We start from the raw sequence: 27,753 nt of genomic DNA on the forward strand, positions 1-27,753 counted from the left end.
GCAAAAGTGGTGGATCGGAAACATATTAACCTGTATAGTGATTTAATCTGCATCAGCACCCTGTTGAATGCTGGTAGGTGGGAAGCGCGAGAGAGAGAGAGAGGAAGCAAGCATTCACATCATGTTAATAAAAAATAGGCAGCGGACTGTTTGGCCCAGGGCATTGTGCTCTTTGAGCTGTGTGCTGTGCCTGATGCAGGAATGACATCGGACTGGTTTGAGAGCAGCAGTCCTGAGGCCTGTGCTAAGAATGAGTCACCTCCAATACATGCCAAAGCAGTCCTCCGCATGTGTTCAGTCACATCTCTGCTATAGGCCTCAGCCTACCATGAAAGGACGTTTTGTTTTACTGCATTACTGGTGTTACTTCCTGTATGCTATGTAGTTAGTTAACTTGTAATTACTTTGGTGAAGAGAATGTATTCATGTAGTCTGTATCTGCAGATAAGGTACATAAAACAAAACATTAAGTTTGAATGAAAAGAGTTGTATTGCAAAGAAACTGGACAAATGAGTTTATTGTATAGTTACTGTACATGTAGGTCTACATAATAATACATTGTAAATGCATGGTGTCTGTACAATTTACTATAACCTATTAAGTGTGACCAAATTCTGACATTTTAGCAGACACTCTTATCCAGAGCGACTTGGAGTTAGGTTCTTTCCTCAAGGGCATATCAACAGATTTTTTTAACTAGTCGGCTTGGGGATTCAAACCAGCGACCTTTCGGTTACTGGCCCAACACTCTTAACCACTAGGCTACCTGCTGCTCCATGTTACTTTCCCAAGAACGACATTATTGTGAGATGATTTATGTGTCCTTTCTGGTCCAGTCAGTGTCAGTCAGTGTACATATTATCAAACTTCACAGATCTGCCCCCCCTCCAAAACTATGCTGTTTAAATATCCTAAGTATGATTTAACTGATCAAATACATTCTAGATCTATGTCAAAGGTCACAAAGTTCAGTCAGTAATAGGAAAGTGAATAGTGTTTGGGGATAATGAGAATGGGATAATGCTACATTTGGTATTAGGAAGTGATCATGATATTTCAGGGAATAACTGAGGTCAGTATGTGAGATGCTCTAGTTCACAGATCTGACTGCCACTTGTCTTGTAGATCTGTTACTTAGATAGTCTACTAGATGGCAATCTTATCCCAGAATGACAATGGATAGTTAAGCAATAAGGCCCGAGGAGGTGTGATATATGGCCAATATACCACGGCTAAGGGCTGCTCTTTTGCACAACGCAACACGGAGTGCCTGGACACAGCTCTTAGCCGTGGTATATTGGCCATATATCACAAACCCCTGAGGAGCCTTACTGCTATTATAAACTGGTTACCAACGTAATTAGGACAGTAAAACTAAACGTTTTGTCATACCCGTGTTATATGGTCTGATATACCACGGCTGTCAGCCAATCAGAATTCAGGGTTCAAACCACCCAGTTTATAATACCAGATATACTCTACACTACACACAGTGCTGCTCCACAGGTATGTACATAGAACAATTAGCTGGCTTCCTTTTCAGATCTGGAAATTAAGTCACCATTGTTTTTGATTTGCAGGTCATTCTAAATTACGGCAAAGAATTGACCTGCAAACATGTTTTACTTATTGTGTCAGTTTTACCTAGTATGACCTTCCCCGACATTCAGTGAGTAGCCTTGCATTGATTGATTGCAGGGTTACCTCCTCAGACCTGTGACAGGATACAAATGACAAGATAAGAAATTAGAGGCCTGTTTTAGTTGTGGTTGTTAACCTATTGCATTTTTGAGGATACTGTACATTCTATCCAGTGACTATACAGCAGGCCTGGGTTCAAATACTATTTGAAATATTTTAAATACTTTGAACATTTGATGTAGCCTGCCTTGAGTGCCAGATAGGCATGATCTGCACTTTTGGGACTATTCTATTGCTCAATCAATCACAGATAAAGTATTTGAAATGATTTCAAATAGGATTTGAACCCCTTAGTGTTGAGCGATAAAACCAAAATCTTTGTTATTTTTTGTTTTTTTTAACAACTAGACCTAATTGACCAACATTTTTTGATTGTTTGAATCCATTGCGCACCGACCTGTCCGGTCTGAGACAGTGAGACGAGACAGTTGCTTCGTGAGGTATCTCTACCTGAAAATACATGATCTAAGATTGATAGTTGGTATTCAGCAGTCATAAAAGTATGCCTTATTTACTTTGAAGAACTACTGAGATAGTGATGTTGTCAGACAGCATCTCTAATTTACTTTCATTGTGACCAACCTGTGATAATGTGCTGCACAATGTCTGTAACACACACAAATACAGGTCCTATGTGCGATCTAATCAGGATTGTTTGTTAATTAGCCTACGAAACCTCATTTCCAGGAATCAGAACTGGGTGGACCGGCATAGTGCCCTTCCTCCACCATCTTGCTTTTGTGTGATTCCTACGAGCTTTAGCTACAGCTCATCACCTTGAATGTAAATGGCGTCTCTATGTCAGAGTGGAACTGTATTATGATTATGAATACAGCTGCTCAAGGGACAATAATTCTGCTCTAATTATCCATTGTCATATTCTGAAAATGACGCAGAACCCCCGGACACATCATGATGAGGATGTTGGCCTATATTTCAGTGGAAATCAGCATGGACTTGGGCCAAACAATGGAGAATCTAATTCCCCCATGCTATGGAGGCCTCTGTGTTCTTGGGGACCTTCAATGCTGCAGAAATGTTTTGGTACCCTTCCCCAGATCTGTACCTCGACACAATTCCTTCGACCTCATGGCTTGGTTTTTGCTCTGACATGCACTGTCAGCTGTGGGATCTTATATAGACAGGTGTGTGCCTTTCCAAGTCATGTTCAATCAATTGAATTTACCACAGGTGGACTCCAATCAAGTTGTAAAACATCAAGGATGATCAATGGAAACAGGATGCACCTAAGGTCAATTTCGAGTCTCATAGCAAAGGGTCTGAATACTTATGTAAATGATATATTTCTTGAGGATTTTTTTATATCTCCAAGATTTAGAACTGACAAACCTTGTTTATTATGCAATTGTTTTTACTGTATTTTTTTCAATTTATAAATGTTACTCAATGTGGTTATATGGGCTTTAGTAGTAAAGGCCAAAATCTATATTTTTTCAAATGTTTATATTTTTATGGATACCTAATGAGGTCCTAAAATTCAAAATCAAATAGCTAAATTATCCATAGTATGATCATCTTAAAACAATTCCATATGTCAGCTTACACCCCCTCGCCTCCCCCAACGGCTTATAAATAATACATAGTACAGTGCAAATTACAGTACAAGATACATAAAATGGCTGTGTCTCTTCACAGTCCCCTTTGTGCAGTCAGGTATTCTTTTATACATTTTTTAATATGGTTTTATTTCTAGCTTGAGTTACCTGCAGTGGCAGAGTTCCATGTAGTCACGGCTCTATTTAATACTGTGCGTTTTCCAGCCTCTGTTCTGGACCTGGGGACTGTGAAGAGACCTCTGGTTGCATGTGTTGTGTTGTACTGATGAGTGTCTGAACTGTGTGTATCTGTTCTGGACCTGGGGACTGTGAAGAGACCTCTGGTTGCATGTGTTGTGTTGTACTGATGAGTGTCTGAACTGTGTGTATCTGTTCTGGACCTGGGGACTGTGAAGAGACCTCTGGTTGCATGTGTTGTGTTGTACTGATGAGTGTCTGAACTGTGTGTATCTGTTCTGGACCTGGGGACTGTGAAGAGACCTCTGGTTGCATGTGTTGTACTGATGAGTGTCTGAACTGTGTGTATCTGTTCTGGACCTGGGGACTGTGAAGAGACCTCTGGTTGCATGTGTTGTGTTGTACTGATGAGTGTCTGAACTGTGTGTATCTGTTCTGGACCTGGGGACTGTGAAGAGACCTCTGGTTGCATGTGTTGTGTTGTACTGATGAGTGTCTGAACTGTGTGTATCTGTTCTGGACCTGGGGACTGTGAAGAGACCTCTGGTTGCATGTGTTGTGTTGTACCGACGAGTGTCCGAACTGTGTGCCAACTGCTTCAACAGGTAATTCTGTACCTTCAACACATCAATACCTCACACAAAGACCCATAGTGATGCAATCAATCTCTCCTCAACTTTGAATCAGGAGAGATTGACATGCATGTTACTGACATATGCCCTCTGTGTACATCTAAGTGCAATACGTGCTGCTTTGTTCTGGACCACCAATTGCAATTTACCTATGTTCATCGTTGCCGCAGTTGACCACACAGCTGGGCAGTAGTCCAAGTACGACAAAACTAGGGCCTGTAGAACCTGTCTGGTCGACTCAGATGTCAAGAAGGCAGAGCAACGCCCTATCACAGACAGATCTCTTCCCATTTTAACAACCATTGAGTCTATATGTTTTCACCATGACAGCTTGCTATCTAGGGTTACACCCAGCAGTGTAGTCTCCTTAACTTGCTCAATTGCAACAATCTTCAATAATAGATCGAAATGAGGTTTAGCGTTGAGTGACTGATTTGTCTAAAAAATGATGCTTTTAGTTTTTGAGACATTTGTACCAGTCTATTGCTAGTTATCCATTCTAAAACTGACTGGAGCTCTATGTTAAGCCTATTGCTAGTTATCCATTCTATAACTGACTGGAGCTCTGTGTTAAGGGTGTCAGTTATTTATTTTACTGTTGCAGCCAACATGTATACTGTTGAGTCATCAATGTACATAGACACACAGGCATTATTCAAGGTCAGTGGATGTCATTAGTAAAAATAAAAAATAATAATGGCTCAACTGAATTTCCATTAGAAAGGCTTCCATTTACAAAAAACCTTTGTGTGTGTTCTACTAGATAGGTAACTCTCAATCCATAATAAGGCAGAGGAGGCAAATCCATAACACTTTTAACAGTAGGTTATGATAAATTACAATCAAAACTGCACTCAAGTCTAAAAATAGCTCCCACAATCTTCTTTCTATCAATTTCTTTCAGCCAATCATTAGTAATTTGTGTCAGTGTCAAGTATGTTGAGTGCCCTTCCCTATAAGCCTTTTGAAAGTCTGTTGTTCATTTGTTTTCTGTAAAATAACTTTGTATTTGAGCAAACACTATTTTTTTAGGTCATCATGTTGAACCATTAAAGGGTTATCAGCTAATCTTGGGTAGCGGAATGACCTTTGCCCCCCTCCATGTCTGAGGGCACACACTGTCTTCTAGTCTTCTAGTTTTTCTAAATATGTCTATTATATTATGATCACTACATCTGGTGGGTGTACACTGCTTTAGTGAAGAGTGAAGAGGTGACTCCTGGATGCTGGCCTTCTAGGCAGAGTTGCAAAGAAAAAGCCATATCTCTGACTGGCTAATAAAAATAAAAGATTAGGATGGGCAAAAGAACACAGACACTGGACAGAGAAACTCTGCCTGGAAGGCCAGCATCCCGGAGTCACCTCTTAACTGTTGACGTTGAGACTGGTGTTTTGGGGGTACTATTTAATGAAGCTGCCAGTTGAGGACTTGTGAGGCGTCTGTTTCTCAAACTAGACACTCTAATGTACTTGTCCTCTTGCTTAGTTGTGCACCCAGGCCTCCCACTCCTCTTTCTATTCTGGTTAGAGCCAGTTTGCGCTGTTCTGTGAAGGGAGTAGTACACAGTGTTGTACGAGATCTTCAGTTTCTTGGCAATTTCTCGCATGGAATAGCCTTCATTTCTCAGATCAAGAATAGACTGACGAGTTTCAGAAGAAAGTTATTTGTTTCTGGCCATTTTGAGCCTGTAGTCGAACCCACAAATGCTGATGCTCCAGATACTCAACTTTTCTAAAAACGGTACGTTGTTGAAGCACTTTTGGCAGCGATTACAGCCTCGAGTCTTCTTGGGTATGATGCTACAAGCTTGGCACACTTGTAATTGAGGAGTTTCTCCCATTCTTCTCTGCAGATCCTCTTAAGCTATGTCAGGTTGAATGGGAAGCGTTGCTGCACAGCTATTTTCAGGTCTCTCCAGAGATGTTCGATCAGGTTCAAGTCCAGGCTCTGGCTGGGCCACTCAAGGACATTCAGAGACTTTTCCCTAAGCCACTCCTACGTTGTCTTGGCTGTGTGCTTAGGGTCGTTGTCCTGTTGGAAGGTGAACTTTTGCTCTAGTCTGAGGTCCTGAACACTCTGGAGCAGGTTTCCATCAAGGATCTCTCTGTACTTTGCTCCGTTCACCTTTCCCTTGATCCTGACTATTCTCCCAGTCCCTGCCACAACTCCATGTGGGCTGTCAGGTGCCTTTTACTGAGGAGTGACTTTCGTCTCGTCACTCTGCCATAAAGGCCTGATTGGTGGAGTGCTGCAGAGTTGGTTGTCCTTCTGGAAGGTTCTCCCATCTCCACAGAGGAACTCTGTCAGAGTGACCATCGGGTTCTTGGTCACCTCCCTGACCAAGGCCATTCTCCCCCGATTACTCAGTTTGGCCGGACGGCCAGCTCTAGGAAGGGTTTCGGTGGTTCCAAACTTCTTCCATTTTAAGAATGATGGAGGACACTGTGTTCTTTGGGACCTTCAATGCTGCAGACATTTTTGGTACCATTAACCAGATCTGTGCCTTGACACAATCCTGTCTAGGTGCTCCATGGACAATTCCTTCGACCTCATGGCTTGGTTTTTGCTCTGACGTGCACTGTCAACTGTGGGACCTTATATACACAGGTGTGTGCCTTTCCAAATCATGTCCAATCAATTGAATTTACCACAGTTGTAGAAACATCTCAAGGCTGATCAATGGAAACAGGATGCACCTGAGCTCAATTTCGTGTCTCATAGCAAAGGGTCTGAATACTTATGTAAATAAGGTATTTCTTTTTTATGTTTTTTATTCATTTGCAAAAATGTCTAAAAACCTGTTTTTGCTTTGTCATTATGGGGTATTGTGTGTAGATTGATGAGGTTTGTTTTTGTTTTTTTACATTTTCGAATAAGGCTGGAACGTAACAAAATGTGGAAAAAGTCGAGGTGTCTGAATACTTTCCGAATGCATTGTATGTAAATGTGATGTTTCAGGTTTATATATATATATATATATATAAACCTGAAACATCACATTAAGTTTTTGCTTTGTCATTATGGGGTATTGTGTGTAGATTGATGAGGGTGGAGGAGATGATTTAATACATTTTAGAATAAGGCTGTAACGTAACAAAATATGGAAAAAGTCAAGGGGTCCGAATACTCTCCGAATGCATTGTATGTAAACATAAACTGTGTTTAGTATGTGTTTGTGAAACATTTAAATACAGTAAAACTGGCTAGTTTTCAATACAAATTGCATACAAAACCTGTCAATCCTGAAAATGTAAGTCCATTACATAGGCCTAAAATCATCTGCATTGGTTGGAATTTAAAACTGGTTTGGATTTTGTGTCAAACTGGGGAAAAAAATCACCAAGGGTTTGATTTTCATATGGGTTGGAAAAACAGCTCAGACTATGTCATAAACATATACATTTTAATTAGGTGGAAGGCCATCTAATGTGAATATATTGTAATGAAATTAATAAAACACAATTATCACATCACAGCTTTAGTTTTGTACCGTGGAATAAATTTGTCTCAATTGATTTTCGCGTAGTTCTTTAAAAAAAAATTTAAACAGGGCATGAATGATAGAGGGAAAGACTATCACACCCATTATGAGAACGTGCTGAGCTTGTCATAGAAATCGATCTATGTATAACCACTAGCATGCGCTAGTGAATTGTCCCGCAGAAGGTTTAAAAAGCCAAGAGTGAATGCACTACTCACTGAACACAGGCGCAACGCTGAGAGTACGAGATAACGGTCCACAACGCGGCAGGAATATAACTATAACGGAGTCGGGTTTGCTTCAATACATTAAACAGACATTGAGAATCAAGGACATTTCAACAATTTAAAGATTAGATTTTCCACTGTTCATGTGTTTTGTCTATTTTTCATCAACTCCCGTTTTAGTAGCCTTTATTATCAAACATCATCTCATCGGAATACCATGACGAGCTCTGCAGTTCAACTTCCCGGTTATGCTCTTGCTTTGATCGGTCTTGTTGGCTCAATGATTGCCACCACCATGGTGGAGTGGAAAAGGCACTCTTACACAGAGAGCACGGTAACATCAAAGGAAACTTACCTGGGGTTATGGATGTCATGCACCGTCGACGCCACAAGACACACGATGTGCGTCAATTACAAGTCACTCTTTCACCTGCCAGGTAAGTTTTCCTTAGCCATCATCACCCACTATTCGTTCACTAGTGGTCACTCACCTTCAGAGCAGGCACAATATAGCTTAATATAATGGTAGGCTACTTGTTGATGTCCTATTGCAATGAAAAGATACAAATAACCTAATAATACACAATACATGTTGATAATTGAAACAGATGACTACAACCATTTATTATTACAAATGATACTTGTTCACACACTGTTCCAGTGTCTATGTTCTTTCTCTCAGTAAGTTTCACACTGACTTGTGACTTTGATATGGATGTGTTGAATCTTAGTGTATGTTGAGAGTATGCGTTGGCCTTTGACATTTGCCCTGTGCGTGTAGCGGAGATTCTGACCACCCGAGTGGTGATGATCCTCAGTGTCCTGTTGTCAGCCGTTGGGGTGCTGGTAGCCACGCTGGGGATGCGATGCACCCGTTGCCTGGAGGAGGATGAAAAGCAGAAGGATAGAGTAGCCATTGTTGGAGGATTCCTCTTCATCATTGCAGGTACAGTCGGCTACATTATCATGTCAGTAATGAAAGTTGTTTTTATCCATTTAGCTCTGAACAGTAAATGCTACATTGTGAAATGCCCCCAAAAATTGTCCCATCTGATATTACATAACTCTGTGCTTTAGCGTGTAGCCCAAAATGCTGCTTTTACCACTGAAAATGCTGATAGTTTTAACTTTAGGTTGAGTGACAGAAGCTGATAATGAAATAGTGTGTAATAAGATGTTCTAATATTGCTCTTCTCTGTAGGTGTTCTGGCCATATCGGTAACCTCCTGGTTTGCCAACGCCATCATCCAGTCCTTTGAATTCTCAGACTCACCTACTTCCTTACATAACAGGTACTGTCGAGTAGCACGGTAGCAGCATCATCCACAACTCTGTGTGTTAAGAATTGTAATAGTCTTTAGACTGAGCCTTATGAATGCACTACTTTTGACTAAGGACCTATAGGGTGGATCTAGTCAAAAGAAGGGGACAAACTAGGGAATAGGGTGCCATTTGGTGTACAAGCTAAGAAACTACACCTGGCTGTAGTGCAATTTATATCAAATTGTTATTTAGATTTTGAATTCTACACAGTTTATTTAAGCAATAAGGGACGAGGGGTCTAGTATATGTCCAATATACCACAGCTAAGGGCTGTTCTTAGGCACAACGCATTGTGGAGTGCCTGGATACAGCCCTTAGCCGTGGTATATTGGCCATATACCACAAACCCCCGAGGAGCCTTATTGCTATTATAAACTAGTTACCAACGTAATTAGAGCAGTAAAAACAAATGATTTGTCATTCCCGTGGTATATGGTCTGATATACCACGGCTGTCAGCCAATCAGAATTTTGGGCTCGAACCACCCAGTTTATAATCTGTGTTTTGCGGCTGATGTGGACTACATTCTGGGGTGTTGACTGGGTGTGTTCTTTTGTGTTTCTTTTTTAAACCGATAGGTTTGAGTTTGGCAACGCTGTGCTGGTGAGCTGGGGTGCAGGTATCTGCTCTGTGGTGGGCGGATTTCTCCTGGGCTGCAGGTTTCTGTGGAGTTGTCCCCAGGGCTCACGCTCAGTCTCATCCTTCACCCAACCCAAAGTAATCCCTGGCACCCACTATGTTTAAGGGGCCTCACTATGCCTAGAGGAAGCCCTAGGAAGCTGAATTCGTTGAGGCTTAAACCAAGAGAGCCTACTATTCACACCGAAGGACTACAGTAGAGCAGAATACGTGTAGTTACTCAAGTACTCTACTGTGTGTGATTCGCCTACATTATAATTGTGAGAGTTCATTTGGGAGGTCTGTGTGCTCCATGAAAGTATTTTTCTAATTAATTGTGTTTGGATGTGTGGTCATGATGTGTAACACCTGCCATATATCTGTTTTCAACCTCAAGTCAAGTGCCTCCACTAAAGGAATTTTCACATATCGCCAATGTAGCTACCATTTCATTATATACCATCACCAATGTACAATGCTGCAGAGTAGCATTCCTATGACTTCCTCAAAATGTACAGGGGGGAATAAGCAGGAAATCTGGGATCCCCTAACCAGGACTTCTGGGAAACCTAGGAATATTGGTAATGCTACTGGAACTGTGCGACTCTACTGCAGAGTAAGCGTCCATAAATATCAGCTTTATTGAACTGTGCCTGATTGTGTTCTGTTGGTGCCAACAGATTAGAATGCACCTTCCATTTAATGATTTTAACTTTTTACCAAGGGAAAGTATTGGTTTGGACATGCAGATGTGCATACGGTTGGTTGACCAACGACACAGATTGCACATAACAAGAAACTTTATTTTCAAATTTGTAAATTTGAAATGTGCACTTTAGAGTGTACTGTACTGTACTGAAATATTCCCTTAATTTAGTACTTGATCATGTGTTATATATGGTAAATTTGTCATAAATCTTCTGTATTATCAAGATTAATTTGCATAAAGATACTTCATTAGATAAAGATACGACTGAATGTGTAATGTTTTTTTTACAGCCTTCAAATGATGTCCTTTTTACATTTTCTCTTGCTTTGCTTCTATTTGACTCTTTCAGGTTTCAGGTTTTTATAACCTACTACCAAACCCCATTCAAAGACACTTATAACCTACTACCAAACCCCTGTTCAAAGACACTTATAACCTATACCAAACCCCGTTCAAAGGAACTTATAACCTACTACCAAACCCCGTTCAAAGACACTTATAACCTACTACCAAACCCCGTTCAAAGACACTTATAACCTACTACCAAACCCCGTTCAAAGACACTTATAACCTACTACCAAACCCCGTTCAAAGACACTTATAACCTACTACCATACCCCATTCAAAGACACTTATAACCTACTACCAAACCCCGTTCAAAGGCACTTATAACCTACTACCATACCCCATTCAAAGACACTTATAACCTACTACCATACCCCGTTCAAAGACACTTATAACCTACTACCATACCCCATTCAAAGACACTTATAACCTACTACCAAACCCCGTTCAAAGACACTTATAACCTACTACCAAACCCCGTTCAAAGGCACTTCAATATTGGTATTGCCCATTCACCCTCTGAATGACACACATACACTATCCATGTCTCAATTGTCTCAAGGCTTAAAAATCCTTATTTAATCTGTCTCCTACCCTTCACCTACACTGGTTGAAGTGGATTTAACAGGTGACATCAATAAGGGATCATAGCTTTCACCTGGTCAGTCTGTCATGGAAAGAGCAGGTGTTCCTAATGTTTTGTCCACTATATAATAATCAGTTGTAAATTAAAACATAATACTGTACTTGCATCAGCATCAAATGCTTTTGCAAATCATCAAAGGTCTGCATTTCTCTCTCTCCATGACCAGGGTTAGCTATCGGAAATCCCACACACATGTAACAGGTAAGAACTGAAACGCACTTGGCGGCCATTTTAGGGCAGAGTCTATTTAAGGCCGTTTCAATAAAACACTCAGAAACACTACTGATTCCTGGTCCTTTCAGTGAACAACCTGTCAGTTGTTTGACATGTGACAGTAGACCCATGTGTCTCATGCCATTTTAAACAATGTGTATTGAAACCAAATCACACTAAGCCAGTTCTTTTCACACACACATCACACAATGATAAGATCATTATTTCATGTAATTTGCTGGACACAAACTAGGGGTTAAACTGCTCTTGTATGGTAAAAAGCACCAATAGACATTACCTTATTTCTATGTTGTCTGTGGGTGTATTCTTTCCATAAACTGAAAGAGTGGATGGTTCTTCTGTCTGACTATTGCTGTTCTGTTGTTTCGCTCTATATGAAGGTCCTTTATGTCTCCGTGTGAGATTTATAATATAAATGAAAAGGCCTAGTGAGATGCCAGGTTTTTTCAGAAATATATTAATGTTGCCAGGAGAAGCCTAGTAATGGACTAAAGGAGCCCAACATTTCTCCTTTTAGTCCAAGGATCTTACATGTTCTGTTTAAAGGCGAATTGGCTCTGGAAGCCAAAACAGCCAAATACTCCATCTAAACGTGAATTGATTCTCAATTGTGTTACAGTTCTAGAAACAAAAATCCCTTTACTTTTATATCACATCCAAATAATTTCACAAATTCAAAATACACACTGTTTTACTGCTTCTACACCTGCATTGCTTGCTGTTTGGGGGTTTAGGCTGGGTTTCTGTACAGCACTTTGTGACATCAGCTGATGGAAGAAGGGCTTTATAAATACATTTGATTGAATTTGATTGATTACAGACGACAGTATTTCTCAGTGACAACACATTTGTGGCGGCTGTCTTCCATTTACACACAGGTGTTCGGCGATGCAGATAGCTAATTAGCACAGGTAGTCCACTCTGTCTCCCTTCTGTTTGCCGGAAACAAGCGCTGTAACATGGAAACATAGCCGTGTGGGAGACACTAACCTTATAAAGGGGTGCATCAATGTAACTTTTTTTTCTTGTCCATTTGTCCATGAAAAGTCGTGTTTGTAGTCTAATTCAACTAGACTAGCCGGAAAGACCCAAGATGTACAGTTTAAGAATTTCAGTTGGTTTAGTCAATTTGTTTACAATGCCAAAAATATCCCATTCAAGATGACAACTAATTCAATCCAGTGTGCTAGTATATTTTGAAATCAGAATAGCCAGTTGGCAGGTTGGTTAGCTCTCGTTACCTTCAAACACTGTACTTTCACATACAGTACAATGATCTGACATGATGTAGGAGACACCGGCACTGTGTTTTTACTCTGGTCTGGTTGGTCTGTGACAGGGTCAAGGCAAGGACCACATGCAGGCTTCAGTAACGATCCTATTAGTAGTGATGTGTGTATAATGCAAAGGAGAGGAGGTAGGGGAGTGGAGTCGATAGGGACATCTCCTGTTGATGCTCACTATAAATCAGTGTACATAAGATAGAAACCAGTTCACCCATATCTCTCTTATTAAACCTAGCTAGTGCATAATGAGACATGATGTAATGCATTAGTCCAAAATTAGTTTAAAAGGATGTCAAAAGTGTTAAGGTTTTCAGATTTCATAGTCAATATAAATGCTTTTGTCAAACCTTTCTTTGGATGTGCAATTGAGTAAAAGGCTGTAATGACTAATAGTTGGAAGCCTGTTCAAACTACGCCAAATACAGTATTGACTAATAGTTGGAAGCCTGTTCAAATACAGTATTGCAGTTAAAAAAACTAAAAAAACAGAATTAATAAAAGAGCACCTATGCATTAGCATTTCTGTTGTGTCCTTTTTGGGAGATGCCATCAACTTTTTTAATATATATATATATTTTTTTACAGTATTCCAGTCACTCAGGATATCCCATGGATCTTCATCCTCTTCCTCTCTTGCCTACCCACTGCTCGCAAGGTCAACTTTTTACTGGCAGCTACAGTACGTAATGTTATTATACTAAGGTGGCTGGCTAGATAAGAAATTCTTCAGAAAGACAGGAATTACATGAACTCCTGCCTCACCACAGTTTCATTATGAGATGGGCTGTGAGGGAGGAGTAGGGCATAGGCCTAAGACATAACACATTCACTAGTATTACTTCTGTGTACCTAGTAACGAAACAAACAGAAATGGCCTCCCACACAGAACGGATGGGAAGCACACTCCCCATTCTCCCGTAAGTCTAGAATTAGCATATCTACTGTAGGTCCGAGAATTGTCCAGACCTTAACCTCTGACCTAGAAGCAGGGATAGGACACAATGAGATGGTGGTATGCATAGGAAATAATGGTTCTGTGTAGTCCATTCAGTTCTTTTAATATTTGGTCCAGGCATAGAGATACATACTGTACATGTATGTATGTTCAATATCAATGGTTACATTAATAATTGATCTCTATGGGTCCAGGTCCATCCATACTGGATTATTCCTATAATAATGCTCTGGGAGAACCTTGAAGTTAATCACAACATCCTTACTGATTCAAATGCTCGTACTAGATACCAAAGGTTCTCAGTGCTGATCAAAAGTTTGTTGGGAGAAGTAGGGTGGCAAGTAGCATTTGTCAATGTGCCCTTGAGCAAGGCACTGAACACTTAAATTACTAAAATGTCAATGTAAAATTAGTGAGAAACTAATCTTTATCCTAAGTGTTGCTGCCCACTCCCATTGTACCAAGTGCATTTTAATAACAATATCAAAACAGAAAGGGTGAAAATATGACAGGAAGCATTCATTACGAGTTGGCTCTAAAGCAAAAGTGAAAGTAAGGCGGTATGGTCCGGTACAGCGTCCGTACCAGCCAAATAAATAGTCGGGGTAGCCTCCTACGCCTTACCAGTAAAACTTGAGGGAGAGGTTATTTTCCTGGCACCACTCCATCAGGGCCCTCACCATCAGGAAGTCCAGGACCCAGTTGCACAGTGTGGGGTTCAGACCCAAGGCCCTGAGCTTAGTGATGAGCTTAGAGGGCACTATGGTGTTGAAAACTGTAGTTGATGAACATCATTTTTACATAGGTATTCCTCATGTCCAGAAGGGATATGGCAGTGTGCAGTGAGATGGCGATTGTGTCATTTGTGGATCTGTTGGAGCGGTATACAAATTGAAGTGGGTCTAGGGTTTCAAGTAAGGTGGAGGTGATATGATCCTTGACTAGCCTTTCAATGCACTTCATGATGACAGAAGTGAGTGCTACAAGGTGATAGTCATTTAGTTCAGGTACCTTTGCTTTCTTGGGTACAGGAACAATGGTGGACATCTTGAAGCAAGTGGGGACAACAGACTGGGATAAGGAGAGATTGAATGTGTCCGTAAACACTCCAGCCAGCTGGTCTGCTCATGCTCTGAGGAGCGGCTTGGGATGCGTTCTGGGCCGGCAGCCTTGCAAGGGTTAACACGCTGAAATGTCTTACTCACATCGACCATGGATAACGAAAGCTCACAGTCCTCATGAGTGGTGGTGGTCCACGTCAGCAGCACTGTTTTTATCAAAGTGGGCAAAGAAGGTGTGTAGCTTGTCCGACGGCAAGGCAGCAGTGTCTGCGACGTTGTTGTAAAAGTGAAATGACAAATGTTTACGACTAGGCCCCTATTGAATTAAGGCCAGGCACCACAAGCTGAAATGAAAATGTTGCACCTACAGTTGAAGTCGGAAGTTTACATACACCTTAGCAATTTACATTTAAACTCAGTTTTCACAATTCCTGACATTTAATCCTAGTAAAAATTCTCTGTTTTAGGTCAGTTAGGATCACCATTTTATTTGAAGAATGTGAAATGTCAGAATAATAGTAAAGAAAATGATTTATTTCAGCTTTTATTTTTTTCATCACATTCCCAGTGGGTCAGAAATGTACATACACTCAATTAGTATTTGGTAACATAGCCTTTAAATTGTTTAACTTGGGTCAAACGTTTTGGGTAGCCTTCCACAAACTTCCCACAATAAGTTGGGTGAATTTTGGCCCATTCCTCCTGACAGAGCGGTGTAACTGAGTCAGGTTTGTAGGATCCTTGCTCGCACACGCTTTTTCAGTTCTGCCCACAAATTTTCAATAGGATTTAGGTCAGGGCTTTGTGACGGCCACTCCAATACCTTGACTTTGTTGTCCCTAAGCCATTTTGCCACAACTTTGTAAGTATGCTTGGGGTAGGTGTACATCTGTATAATTCAGTGTAGTGAGCTCTGAAATGATTGATTTATGTCCATTTTAAAGTGGATAAAATTCATAGTAGTATGATAAACTAATGAAAATATACTCTATATTTTCATACATTTTTGGAAAAGTTTGTTTACTTTCTAAAAATGTGAATATTAATGGACCAAAATACCAACAAGTCTCAAAATTGATAGGTACAGTTCAAGTCGGAAGTTTACATACAATTAGGTTGGTGTCATTAAAACTCGTTTTTCAATCACTCCACCAATTTCTTGTTAACAAACTATAGTTTTGGCAAGTCGGCTAGGACATCTACTTTGTGCATGACAAAAGTAATTTTTCCAACAATTGTTTACAGACAGATTATTTCACTTACAATTCACTGTATCACAATGGGTCAAACGTTTACATACACTAAGTTGACAGTGCCTTTAAACAGCTTGGAAAATTCAAGAAAATTATGTCATTGCTTTAGAAGCTTCTGATAAGTTAATTGACATAATTTGAGTCAATTGGAGGTGTACCTGTGGATGTATTTCAAGGCCTACCTTCAAACTCAGTGCCTCTTTGCTTGACATCATGGGAAAATCTAAAGAAATCAGCCAAGACCTCAGATAACAAATTGTAGACCTCCACAAGTCTGGTTCATCCTTGGGAGCAATTTCCAAATGCCTGAAGGTACCACGATCATCTGTACAAACAATAGTACGCACGCATTAACACCATGGGACCACGCAGACGTCATACCGCTCAGGAAGGAGATGCGTTCTGTCTCCTAGAGATGAACGTACTTTGGTGTGAAAAGTGCAATCCCAGAACAACAGCTAAGGACCTTGTGAAGATGCTGGAAGAAACAGGTACAAAAGTATCTATATCCACAGTAAAACGAGTCCTATATTGACAACCTGAAAGTCCGCTCAGCAAGGAAGAAGCCACTGCTCCAAAACTGCCATAAAAAAGCCAGACTACGGTTTGCAACTGCACATGGGGAAAAGATCATACTTTTTGGAGAAATGTCCTGTGGTCTGATGAAACAAAAATAGAACTGTTTGGCCATAATGACAATCGTTATGTTTGGAGGAAAAAGGGGGAGGCTTGCAAGCCATAGAACACCATCCCAACTGTGAAGCACGGGGGTGGCAGCATCCGTGCTTTGCTGCAGGAGGGTCTGGTGCACTTCACAAAATGGATGGCTTCATGAGGCAGTAAAATTATGTGGATATATTGAAGCAACATCTCAAGACATCAGTCAGGAAGTTAAAGCTTGGTCGCAAATAGGTCTTCCAAATGGACAATGACCCCAAGCATACTTACAAAGTTGTGGCAAAATGGCTACAGGACAACAAAGTCAAGGTATTGAAGTGGCCATCACAAAGCCCTGACCAAAATCCTATAGAACATTTGTGGGCAGAACTGAAAAAGTGTGTGCGAGCATGGAGGCCTACAAACATGACTCAGTCACACCAGCTCTGTCAGGAGGAAAATTCACCCAACTTATTGTGGGAAGCTTGTGGAAGGCTACCCAAAACGTCTGACCCAAGTTAAGCAATTTAAAGGCAATGCTACCAAATACTAATTGAGTGTATGTAAACTTCTGACCCACTGGGAATGTGATGAAAGAAATAAAAGCTGAAATAAATTATTCTCTCTACTATTATTCTGACATTTCACACTCTTAAAATAAAGTGTTTATCTTAACTGACCTAAGTTAGGGAATTTTTACTCTGATTAAATGTCAGGAATTGTGAAAACTGAGTTTAAATGTATAATAGAGTAAGGCTGTAACGGAACAAAATTGGGAAAAAGTCAAGAGAGCCTGAATACTTTTCGAAGGCACTGTATGCTCCAAAAATGCATTTTACATACAGTACCTGTCAAAAGTTTAGACACCTACTCATTCAAGGGTTTTTCTTTATTTTTACTATTTTCTGGCCATTTTGAGCCTGTATTTGAACCCGCAAATGCTGATGCTCCAGATACAAAACTAGTCAAAGGCCAGTTTTATTGCTTCTTTAATTAGCGCAACAGTTTTTAGCTGTGCTAACATAATTGCAAAAGGGTTTTCTAATGATCAATTAGCCTTTTAAAATAAACTTGGATTAGCTAACAACGTGCCATTGGAACACAGGAGTGATGGTTGCTGGTAATGGGCCTCTGTACGCCTATGTAGATATTCCACACACAAAAAAAAAAAAAATTCACCAATTTCCACCTTCAATAGTCATTTACAACATTAACAATGTCAACACTGTATTTCGGATCAATTTGATGTTATTTTAATGGACAACAAATTTGCTTTTTTTTCCCTTCCAAAAACAAGTTAATTTCTAAGTGACCCCAAACTTTTGAACAGTAGTGTATATATTCCCTTTAGTATATAGAGCATTACTTCTGCCAGGGCTCATAGTGCACTACTTCTGACCAGAGCCCTATGTAGGGAATAGGGTACCATTTGGGACACATATCAGCCTAGTGTGGGGGTTCATTATTAAAGAGAGATACAGTTGGTCTCCATGGCGCACACTAAAACTTGGAATAGTGAAATCGGAAATCTTATCCCTTTGCCAAAACATGCTTTCTGCGCCTGAGCCGAGTTGCCGACTTTTGAAAGTTATCCAAATTACTTAATTTTGACTGGAGTGTAATATGCCTTGCCGCTCATTATATCTAGTGTCAGATAATACCTGTATTGAAGGGTATTGGCTAGACACATGGTTCACCAGTGCCAAACATGTTTATGTTGACAGAGGTGCCTACAGAGTTATCGGTAATCTGAGAAAGTTAACTGTTGTGTAAAGATGACCTAATTGCTGGCTTACTAAACCGATGTAGATGCAGTGGGCCATATACTTTTCACTGTTTAAAAGCATTGAGTGCCCTCTACTGGGGCAATAACAGCATTCATTCAGCAACAGTTGAGTTAGCTGGCAGGTCGAGGATTGTATTACATAGGCTGCAATTATATTCATGACTTAGCTAATCATCCATAGGTAAAAATTTGACAGATCACTTGACGGGTTCCCCAATGGATTAATGAGTTGCCAACAGGTATATCATGGGGATGGTTAATATCACTGTTACGTACGCCTCTAGGAAGAGGGAACGCAACACCCTGCTACAACTCAACTCCATGGAGTGACAGAGGTATGGGATTGTAGGTGCGAGTAAGGATGACAAAAGGCAGAGAATTTACCGTTTACTAGGAATTTATTCCATCACACTGTAAATTTGGGGAAAAGGGGCTGAACAGAACCAAAGCAAGTAAATATCAAAGCCCCCCCTCTCCTACCCACTACTTAACACCACCTGGTGCACTAACCAAAATACAGGGGGTGAATACTACAGGTTATGTATGCCCGCGGGCCTCTTGCCTAAGCACTCCCTAGGTGCCTTCTCCCCTAGGAACAAATTAAACAGAACACAAACATAAGTACACAATTTCAATCATCAAAAACACTGCATCCTATTGGCACACACATACCTCAGAAGCAGCTACACAATTCTCTCACAACCAACACAGGACATAACAATCATCTCTCTCTCTGCAAAAACCAACATAGGACATACCAATCAGCTCTCTTAACAACAACACAGGACATAACAATCATCACTCTTCTGAGCAATAGAACACTGGCTTATATAGCTGGAGAAGGAGTCTGTAATGGGATACAGCTGTATCCTGACGAGGGGGCGGGGTCAGCTCCAATTAGCAATGGCCGACCAATCAGCTGCTTGGGGGAATTCCAGGAAGCCATCCTGCAACACACACATGTAAACAAAACCACAACACAGGAACTGGGGAACGTAACAATCACAATCCATATGGCTCATATTGTGATATGGAAATAGTTATTCTTCCCCATCCAAAACATGGTTGCATTGATTCATAGATACTGTATGCTGTCTTAAGATCTTGTTGTTGAAAGGAATAAAGCAGGTTTCCCCAACAGGCGGCCTGCGGGGCGGTGATTTTAAATGCCCCCAGTTTTCTGAGCACAAAAAATACATGTCTTTTTTATATTTATTTTTGGACATAAAATACTGTAAAAACACCAGCAAATCAGCTCCAAGTGTTTTAATTTGGGAAATTTGTCCCAAAGTATTCCCAAGCATAAAGGAGAGATATATGTGATCGTATACAAATGTAAGCAAGGTTTGAAAGGATTGTTTTAGTCTGTTTGGGCCTCTTGCGGTCAATTTGCAATCTACAAATTATTTGTAATTATGGTCCGGCCCCCTGACCATCACCTCAAGAAAAAAAATCGTCCCACGGCTAGTTGATGATCCCTGGAATAAAGTATTGTTGATATACAGGTAACTGCCAAAATAAAGGAAACACCAACACAAAGTGTCTTAATAGGGCATTGGGCCAGCATGAGCCACCAGAACAGCTTCACGTGTCTAGAAGTCTTCTATGAGAAACTCCATCATTTGGTGTTTTGTTGATGGTGGTGGAAAACACTGTCTGAGGCACCGCTCCAGAATCTCCCATAAGTGTTCAATTGGTCTTAGTTGTGGTGACTGACACACACACACACCGTTTTGTATTGCTATCTTTGTAGGGACCAAGGAATTGATTCCCATCCAAACTCCTATTTTCCCTAACCCTAAATCTAACCCTAACCCCTTAATCCTAACCCCAATTGTAACCCTAAACCTAACCTCTAAACCTAAAATAGCATTTTTCCTCAAATATCTCCAATTTTCCTTGTTTTACCATCCTTGTGAGGACTTCTGGTACCCACAAGGAAAGTTAAACAAACAAAAAACACACACACCAGCCTTTAAACCCCCTACGCTCCTTTGAGACTCCTCTTTTAAAGTCACTGAGATGTCTTCTTCTAGCCATGGTAACCAACATAATGGACCCTAAGCATGATAGGATGTTAATTGTTTAATTAACTCAGGAACTACACCTGTGGAAGCAACTGCTTTCAATATATTTCCTTGTTTTATTTATTTTGGCAGTTACCTATATATGCCATAGGGGCAAGTAATGAAGCTCTGCAGAAAGTACTAGAAAGAGTATTGGGACCTGTAGGGGGAGACCATGTACAGTGATTGAACATTTTCACAGCGTGTTACTCGAGATGATTTGAGCTACTGTGGCGTTGTTCCACTCTAGCCATTCTTCGATCTCAGAGATCACAGAACAAGTTTGGATAAAGGAAAACGTGGATTGAAAAGAGTCCCATTTAACATTGTGTCGCCAAACGTGTGTATTTGTAGGAAAATATAGACTAGAAGGTAGACCTGCAGGGTAGCCTTACCAAACCGTACTATAAAACTCTAAAACTGAACAGTAGTTACTGAATCCCGTGTGTTACTAGTACAGACTATAGATATATATGTTGACACTTTAAACAGTAGGCTACGTCCAGTTAGGATTTCTATTTTTTGTTGTGAAATAGCCTATAGATCTAGGCTGAATGTTGCTATGATCAAATAGTTATTTCGTGTAGTGCCATCGGGCAAATCATAAAGCTTAGTCTAGTAACTTTACAATTGTGTCAAATGACTGCTAATATCGTAAGAACTGTGAGATGTCACCATGCATTTAATCGCCGTGGGGTCGGAGTTAGTGGAGCGAGAGTGGGGGGGTCATTACAGAAAATGTTTCCTTGACTGAAGTAGTCCGATTTCCAAACCGGGTTCAACTTTTAGCTTACCACGTGACTATCACATCTTCTATCTGGACTCCGCAAGCTGCCCTGGTCATTTTAGCACAAAACCCGAGGAGCGTGAAAAACATAACTAACGCCGAAGATGGATGTTGTGCATGTTTCTATCGGTAGTATCTTGTCGATTGTTCTTCAAGCGCTGTTGTTGTCTTCTTCTTCACATGGTTCGTTGGAGCCCTACGACCTTTTATACAACAATGCCGTCGAAGCCTTTTACAGAAGTGACTATAGAGATGTGGTGCGACACATGGAGGGAGCGCTCAGCAGCTACGCAGAGGTCCGCCAGACTAAAGTCCGATGTCGGCTGAGATGCCAGAACCAGCACCCGTTTGATTCCGCCTCCATGGACCTGCAGTTCTTTGACGTGGTTCTCCGAAGATCTAATTGTCAGAACGAGTGCATTGAAGAGACAGTTGGAACACAGTCCATGCACAGAGTTAGCGAGGATGTCATCCAGGATTTCCACAGACGAATCCCGTACAACTATCTTCAGTTGGCTTATCAGAAGGTAAAATATTTTTTTTTAGTAAAATCTCACCAACAACTTTTGATGTAGTTATTTATTATGTGAGTCATCTTTATTGGGCTACAGTGCATCATTTGGTGTCCTACACAGGCAGCTGTATTCTCACCCAGCTGTTGCTGCTGCTGAGCAACGTGACGCCGTCTCTACCCGGTGTGCGGTACGGTGTGCGGTACGGTGTTGCCCTTTCCGTAGCGACGCGACAAAACACATTGTTACGCTCAAGTATATCTGATATAGCCTACTGTATCAGTTTTGGGACTTGAGTGAAACTTTTGTCTTTCCCCATCCCTACTGTCTCCAATTACTAGCGTAAATATAACACATACCGGGCTGTAGTAGCTCAGGTTAGACACTGAGAGGGGAATTACCGTCAGTTCTGTGAAGCATCCCCACAAAACGTACTATTTCTCTGAAGCCAACAGGACTTTCTCACGCAGGTACATCCATAGTGGGCCTACACACCGCAGGTTATGGAATGGTAATAGCCTCTCTGCCTGCGTTCATAACGTTTTCCAGACAATACCTCTGCCATTCAATCGAAACAGGTACACACATCTGTGAACTTGTTCTCCATCAGAGAATTTCATGGTTCCTTTTTAATGGCCTGATGGTGTGCCGTTGTCATGCCAACAGCTGGCAGCAGCCACAGAAGTGTGTGTTTGCTTTGGATGACCGACCAGCCCGTTACACAGAAACTACTACACTGGTATCTGATTACTTTTATTTCTATTTATTTAACAATGCAAGTCGGTTAAGAACAAATTCTTATTTACAATGACACCTACCCCGGCCAAACCCGGACGATGCTGGGCCAATTGTTTTCTGCCCTATGGGACTCCCAATCACGGCCAGATGTGATACAGCCTGGATTACATGGTGGTGCCCCTCAAATCCAGATTTGACATTGGACTGTCTAAAAACACAAACATGTATATGCCTGCCTAACAACATCTCAAAAATAGTGAATTATTCCCATCTCTAAAGCACCAACAACGTCAAATCTATTTGATCAAGATCTATTTGAACTGTGAAGAAATCTCAAGTGCCCCGTTCACCTCCCCTCTTTACCACTAGAACCGCTAAAGCAGTCATTTTCACTGCTCATGATTTTATATTTCTTATTACTCTGCCATTTGTAAAAAAGTCAAGCCCCCTACTTCAAATCAAATTTATTTATGTAGCCCTTCGTACATCAGCTGAAATCTCAAAGTGCTGTACAGAAACCCAGCCTAAAACCCCAAACAGCAAGCAATGCATGTGAAAGAAGCATGACGATGTACTTCATCGACATGTCCTAAATAAGTCTATATAAATAAGTCTATATAAATAAGTCTATATAAATAAGTATATTTAACACACTGTGCTTGTTAGAATCTTAATATCACAAACAGAACTGGAGTTAAAACCAGTTTTATGAGAGCATGTCACTTTTTAAAATGTTTTTCCACCGTTGCTCCTCCTTCTCGTGACAGTAGGGCCTGCTCCGCTCCTTCTCCTGACAGTAGGGCCTGCTCCGCTCCTTCTTCTGACAGTAGGGCCTGCTCCGCTCCTTCTTCTGACAGTAGGGCCTGCTCCGCTCCTTCTCCTGACAGTAGGGCCTGCTCCGCTCCTTCTTCTGACAGTAGGGCCTGCTCCGCTCCTTCTTCTGACAGTAGGGCCTGCTCCTTCTTCTGACAGTAGGGCCTGCTCCTCTCCTTCTTCTGACAGTAGGGCCTGCTCCGCTCCTTCTCCTGACAGTAGGGCCTGCTCCGCTCCTTCTCCTGACAGTAGGGCCTGCTCCGCTCCTTCTCGTGACAGTAGGGCCTGCTCCGCTCCTTCTTCTGACAGTAGGGCCTGCTCCGCTCCTTCTCCTGACAGTAGGGCCTGCTCCGCTCCTTCTTCTGACAGTAGGGCCTGCTCCGCTCCTTCTCCTGACAGTAGGGCCTGCTCCGCTCCTTCTCCTGACAGTAGGGCCTGCTCCGCTCCTTCTCCTGACAGTAGGGCCTGCTCCGCTCCTTCTTCTGACAGTAGGGCCTGCTCCGCTCCTTCTTCTGACAGTAGGGCCTGCTCCGCTCCTTCTTCTGACAGTAGGGCCTGCTCCGCTCCTTCTTCTGACAGTAGGGCCTGCTCCGCTCCTTCTCCTGACAGTAGGGCCTGCTCCGCTCCTTCTTCTGACAGTAGGGCCTGCTCCGCTCCTTCTTCTGACAGTAGGGCCTGCTCCTTCTTCTGACAGTAGGGCCTGCTCCTCTCCTTCTTCTGACAGTAGGGCCTGCTCCGCTCCTTCTCCTGACAGTAGGGCCTGCTCCGCTCCTTCTCCTGACAGTAGGGCCTGCTCCGCTCCTTCTCCTGACAGTAGGGCCTGCTCCGCTCCTTCTCCTGACAGTAGGGCCTGCTCCGCTCCTTCTTCTGACAGTAGGGCCTGCTCCTTCTTCTGACAGTAGGGCCTGCTCCTCTCCTTCTTCTGACAGTAGGGCCTGCTCCGCTCCTTCTTCTGACAGTAGGGCCTGCTAATCTCCTTCTTCTGACAGTAGGGCCTGCTCCGCTCCTTCTCGTGACAGTAGGGCCTGCTCCGCTCCTTCTCCTGACAGTAGGGCCTGCTCCGCTCCTTCTCCTGACAGTAGGGCCTGCTCCGCTCCTTCTCCTGACAGTAGGGCCTGCTCCGCTCCTTCTCGTGACAGTAGGGCCTGCTCCGCTCCTTCTCCTGACAGTAGGGCCTGCTCCGCTCCTTCTCCTGACAGTAGGGCCTGCTCCGCTCCTTCTCCTGACAGTAGGGCCTGCTCCGCTCCTTCTTCTGACAGTAGGGCCTGCTCCGCTCCTTCTTCTGACAGTAGGGCCTGCTCCGCTCCTTCTTCTGACAGTAGGGCCTGCTCCTTCTTCTGACAGTAGGGCCTGCTCCTCTCCTTCTTCTGACAGTAGGGCCTGCTCCGCTCCTTCTCCTGACAGTAGGGCCTGCTCCGCTCCTTCTCCTGACAGTAGGGCCTGCTCCGCTCCTTCTCCTGACAGTAGGGCCTGCTCCGCTCCTTCTTCTGTCAGTAGGGCCTGCTCCCCTCCTTCTCTGACAGTAGGGCCTGCTCCGCTCCTTCTCCTGACAGTAGGGCCTGCTCCGCTCCTTCTCCTGACAGTAGGGCCTGCTCCGCTCCTTCTCCTGACAGTAGGGCCTGCTCCGCTCCTTCTTCTGACAGTAGGGCCTGCTCCGCTCCTTCTTCTGACAGTAGGGCCTGCTCCGCTCCTTCTTCTGACAGTAGGGCCTGCTCCGCTCCTTCTCCTGACAGTAGGGCCTGCTCCGCTCCTTCTTCTGACAGTAGGGCCTGCTCCGCTCCTTCTTCTGACAGTAGGGCCTGCTCCTTCTTCTGACAGTAGGGCCTGCTCCTCTCCTTCTTCTGACAGTAGGGCCTGCTCCGCTCCTTCTCCTGACAGTAGGGCCTGCTCCGCTCCTTCTCCTGACAGTAGGGCCTGCTCCGCTCCTTCTCCTGACAGTAGGGCCTGCTCCGCTCCTTCTCCTGACAGTAGGGCCTGCTCCGCTCCTTCTTCTGACAGTAGGGCCTGCTCCTTCTTCTGACAGTAGGGCCTGCTCCTCTCCTTCTTCTGACAGTAGGGCCTGCTCCGCTCCTTCTTCTGACAGTAGGGCCTGCTAATCTCCTTCTTCTGACAGTAGGGCCTGCTCCGCTCCTTCTCGTGACAGTAGGGCCTGCTCCGCTCCTTCTCCTGACAGTAGGGCCTGCTCCGCTCCTTCTCCTGACAGTAGGGCCTGCTCCGCTCCTTCTCCTGACAGTAGGGCCTGCTCCGCTCCTTCTCGTGACAGTAGGGCCTGCTCCGCTCCTTCTCGTGACAGTAGGGCCTGCTCCGCTCCTTCTCGTGACAGTAGGGCCTGCTCCGCTCCTTCTCGTGACAGTAGGGCCTGCTCCGCTCCTTCTCGTGACAGTAGGGCCTGCTCCGCTCCTTCTCGTGACAGTAGGGCCTGCTCCGCTCCTTCTCCTGACAGTAGGGCCTGCTCCGCTCCTTCTCCTGACAGTAGGGCCTGCTCCGCTCCTTCTCCTGACAGTAGGGCCTGCTCCGCTCCTTCTCCTGACAGTAGGGCCTGCTCCGCTCCTTCTCCTGACAGTAGGGCCTGCTCCGCTCCTTCTTCTGACAGTAGGGCCTGCTCCGCTCCTTCTCGTGACAGTAGGGCCTGCTCCGCTCCTTCTCGTGACAGTAGGGCCTGCTCCGCTCCTTCTCGTGACAGTAGGGCCTGCTCCGCTCCTTCTCGTGACAGTAGGGCCTGCTCCGCTCCTTCTCGTGACAGTAGGGCCTGCTCCGCTCCTTCTCGTGACAGTAGGGCCTGCTCCGCTCCTTCTCCTGACAGTAGGGCCTGCTCCGCTCCTTCTCCTGACAGTAGGGCCTGCTCCGCTCCTTCTCTTGACAGTAGGGCCTGCTCCGCTCCTTCTCCTGACAGTAGGGCCTGCTCCGCTCCTTCTCCTGACAGTAGGGCCTGCTCCTCTCCTTTTTCTGACAGTAGGGCCTGCTCCGCTCCTTCTCCTGACAGTAGGGCCTGCTCCGCTCCTTCTCCTGACAGTAGGGCCTGCTCCGCTCCTTCTCCTGACAGTAGGGCCTGCTCCGCTCCTTTTTCTGACAGTAGGGCCTGCTCCGCTCCTTCTCCTGACAGTAGGGCCTGCTCCGCTCCTTCTCCTGACAGTAGGGCCTGCTCCGCTCCTTCTTCTGACAGTAGGGCCTGCTCCGCTCCTTCTCGTGACAGTAGGGCCTGCTCCGCTCCTTCTCGTGACAGTAGGGCCTGCTCCGCTCTTTCTCGTGACAGTAGGGCCTGCTCCGCTCCTTCTTGTGACAGTAGGGCCTGCTCCGCTCCTTCTCGTGACAGTAGGGCCTGCTCCGCTCCTTCTCGTGACAGTAGGGCCTGCTCCGCTCCTTCTCGTGACAGTAGGGCCTGCTCCGCTCCTTCTCCTGACAGTAGGGCCTGCTCCGCTCCTTCTCGTGACAGTAGGGCCTGCTCCGCTCCTTCTCGTGACAGTAGGGCCTGCTCCGCTCCTTCTCGTGACAGTAGGGCCTGCTCCGCTCCTTCTCGTGACAGTAGGGCCTGCTCCGCTCCTTCTCGTGACAGTAGGGCCTGCTCCGCTCCTTCTCGTGACAGTAGGGCCTGCTCCGCTCCTTCTCCTGACAGTAGGGCCTGCTCCGCTCCTTCTCCTGACAGTAGGGCCTGCTCCGCTCCTTCTCCTGACAGTAGGGCCTGCTCCGCTCCTTCTCCTGACAGTAGGGCCTGCTCCGCTCCTTCTTCTGACAGTAGGGCCTGCTCCGCTCCTTCTCGTGACAGTAGGGCCTGCTCCGCTCCTTCTCGTGACAGTAGGGCCTGCTCCGCTCCTTCTCGTGACAGTAGGGCCTGCTCCGCTCCTTCTCGTGACAGTAGGGCCTGCTCCGCTCCTTCTCGTGACAGTAGGGCCTGCTCCGCTCCTTCTCGTGACAGTAGGGCCTGCTCCGCTCCTTCTCGTGACAGTAGGGCCTGCTCCGCTCCTTCTCGTGACAGTAGGGCCTGCTCCGCTCCTTCTCGTGACAGTAGGGCCTGCTCCGCTCCTTCTCCTGACAGTAGGGCCTGCTCCGCTCCTTCTCCTGACAGTAGGGCCTGCTCCGCTCCTTCTCTTGACAGTAGGGCCTGCTCCGCTCCTTCTCCTGACAGTAGGGCCTGCTCCGCTCCTTCTCCTGACAGTAGGGCCTGCTCCT

At 43.9% G+C, this 27,753-nt stretch overlaps 2 protein-coding genes and 1 long non-coding RNA gene across 3 annotated transcripts in view; 2 read left to right on the forward strand and 1 right to left on the reverse strand.

Annotated features, from left to right (window-relative positions):
• Positions 1-7,755: 7,755 nt before the first annotated feature.
• LOC115151548 (claudin-1) lies at positions 7,756-10,708 on the forward strand. Its single transcript, XM_029695580.1, has 4 exons — positions 7,756-8,234; positions 8,579-8,743; positions 8,999-9,089; positions 9,699-10,708. Exons 1-4 carry the CDS (start codon positions 8,015-8,017, stop codon positions 9,862-9,864), a joined length of 642 nt encoding a protein of 213 aa, XP_029551440.1. The 5' UTR covers positions 7,756-8,014; the 3' UTR covers positions 9,865-10,708.
• Positions 10,709-19,049: 8,341 nt separating this feature from the next.
• On the reverse strand, positions 19,050-21,656 carry LOC115151550 (uncharacterized). The gene is made up of 2 exons (XR_003867323.1): positions 21,531-21,656; positions 19,050-19,617 (listed from the first exon to the last, which is right to left on the reverse strand). It is a non-coding gene; the product is annotated as an uncharacterized LOC115151550 (long non-coding RNA).
• The window catches only part of p3h2 (prolyl 3-hydroxylase 2), a 115,157-nt gene continuing 108,797 nt past the window's right edge, over positions 21,394-27,753 (forward strand). The window contains exon 1 of the mRNA XM_029695581.1: positions 21,394-22,050. Within this exon, the coding sequence (XP_029551441.1) occupies positions 21,628-22,050 (423 nt within the window). The 5' untranslated portion in view covers positions 21,394-21,627. The remainder of the gene's footprint in view (positions 22,051-27,753) is intronic.

Source organism: Salmo trutta, chromosome 17, assembly GCF_901001165.1.
Source record: "Salmo trutta chromosome 17, fSalTru1.1, whole genome shotgun sequence".
NCBI classification, from domain to species: Eukaryota; Metazoa; Chordata; class Actinopteri; order Salmoniformes; family Salmonidae; genus Salmo; species Salmo trutta.

Excerpts from the sequence above, each read along its gene's own strand:
- LOC115151548 (XM_029695580.1), top strand. The coding sequence starts at position 8,015 with ATGACGAGCTCTGCAGTTCAACTTCCCGGTTATGCTCTTGCTTTGATC. Across the intron at positions 8,235-8,578 it reads GTCACTCTTTCACCTGCCAG|CGGAGATTCTGACCACCCGA; the intron begins GTAAGTTTTCCT and ends CTGTGCGTGTAG. Across the intron at positions 9,090-9,698 it reads CCTACTTCCTTACATAACAG|GTTTGAGTTTGGCAACGCTG; the intron begins GTACTGTCGAGT and ends TTAAACCGATAG.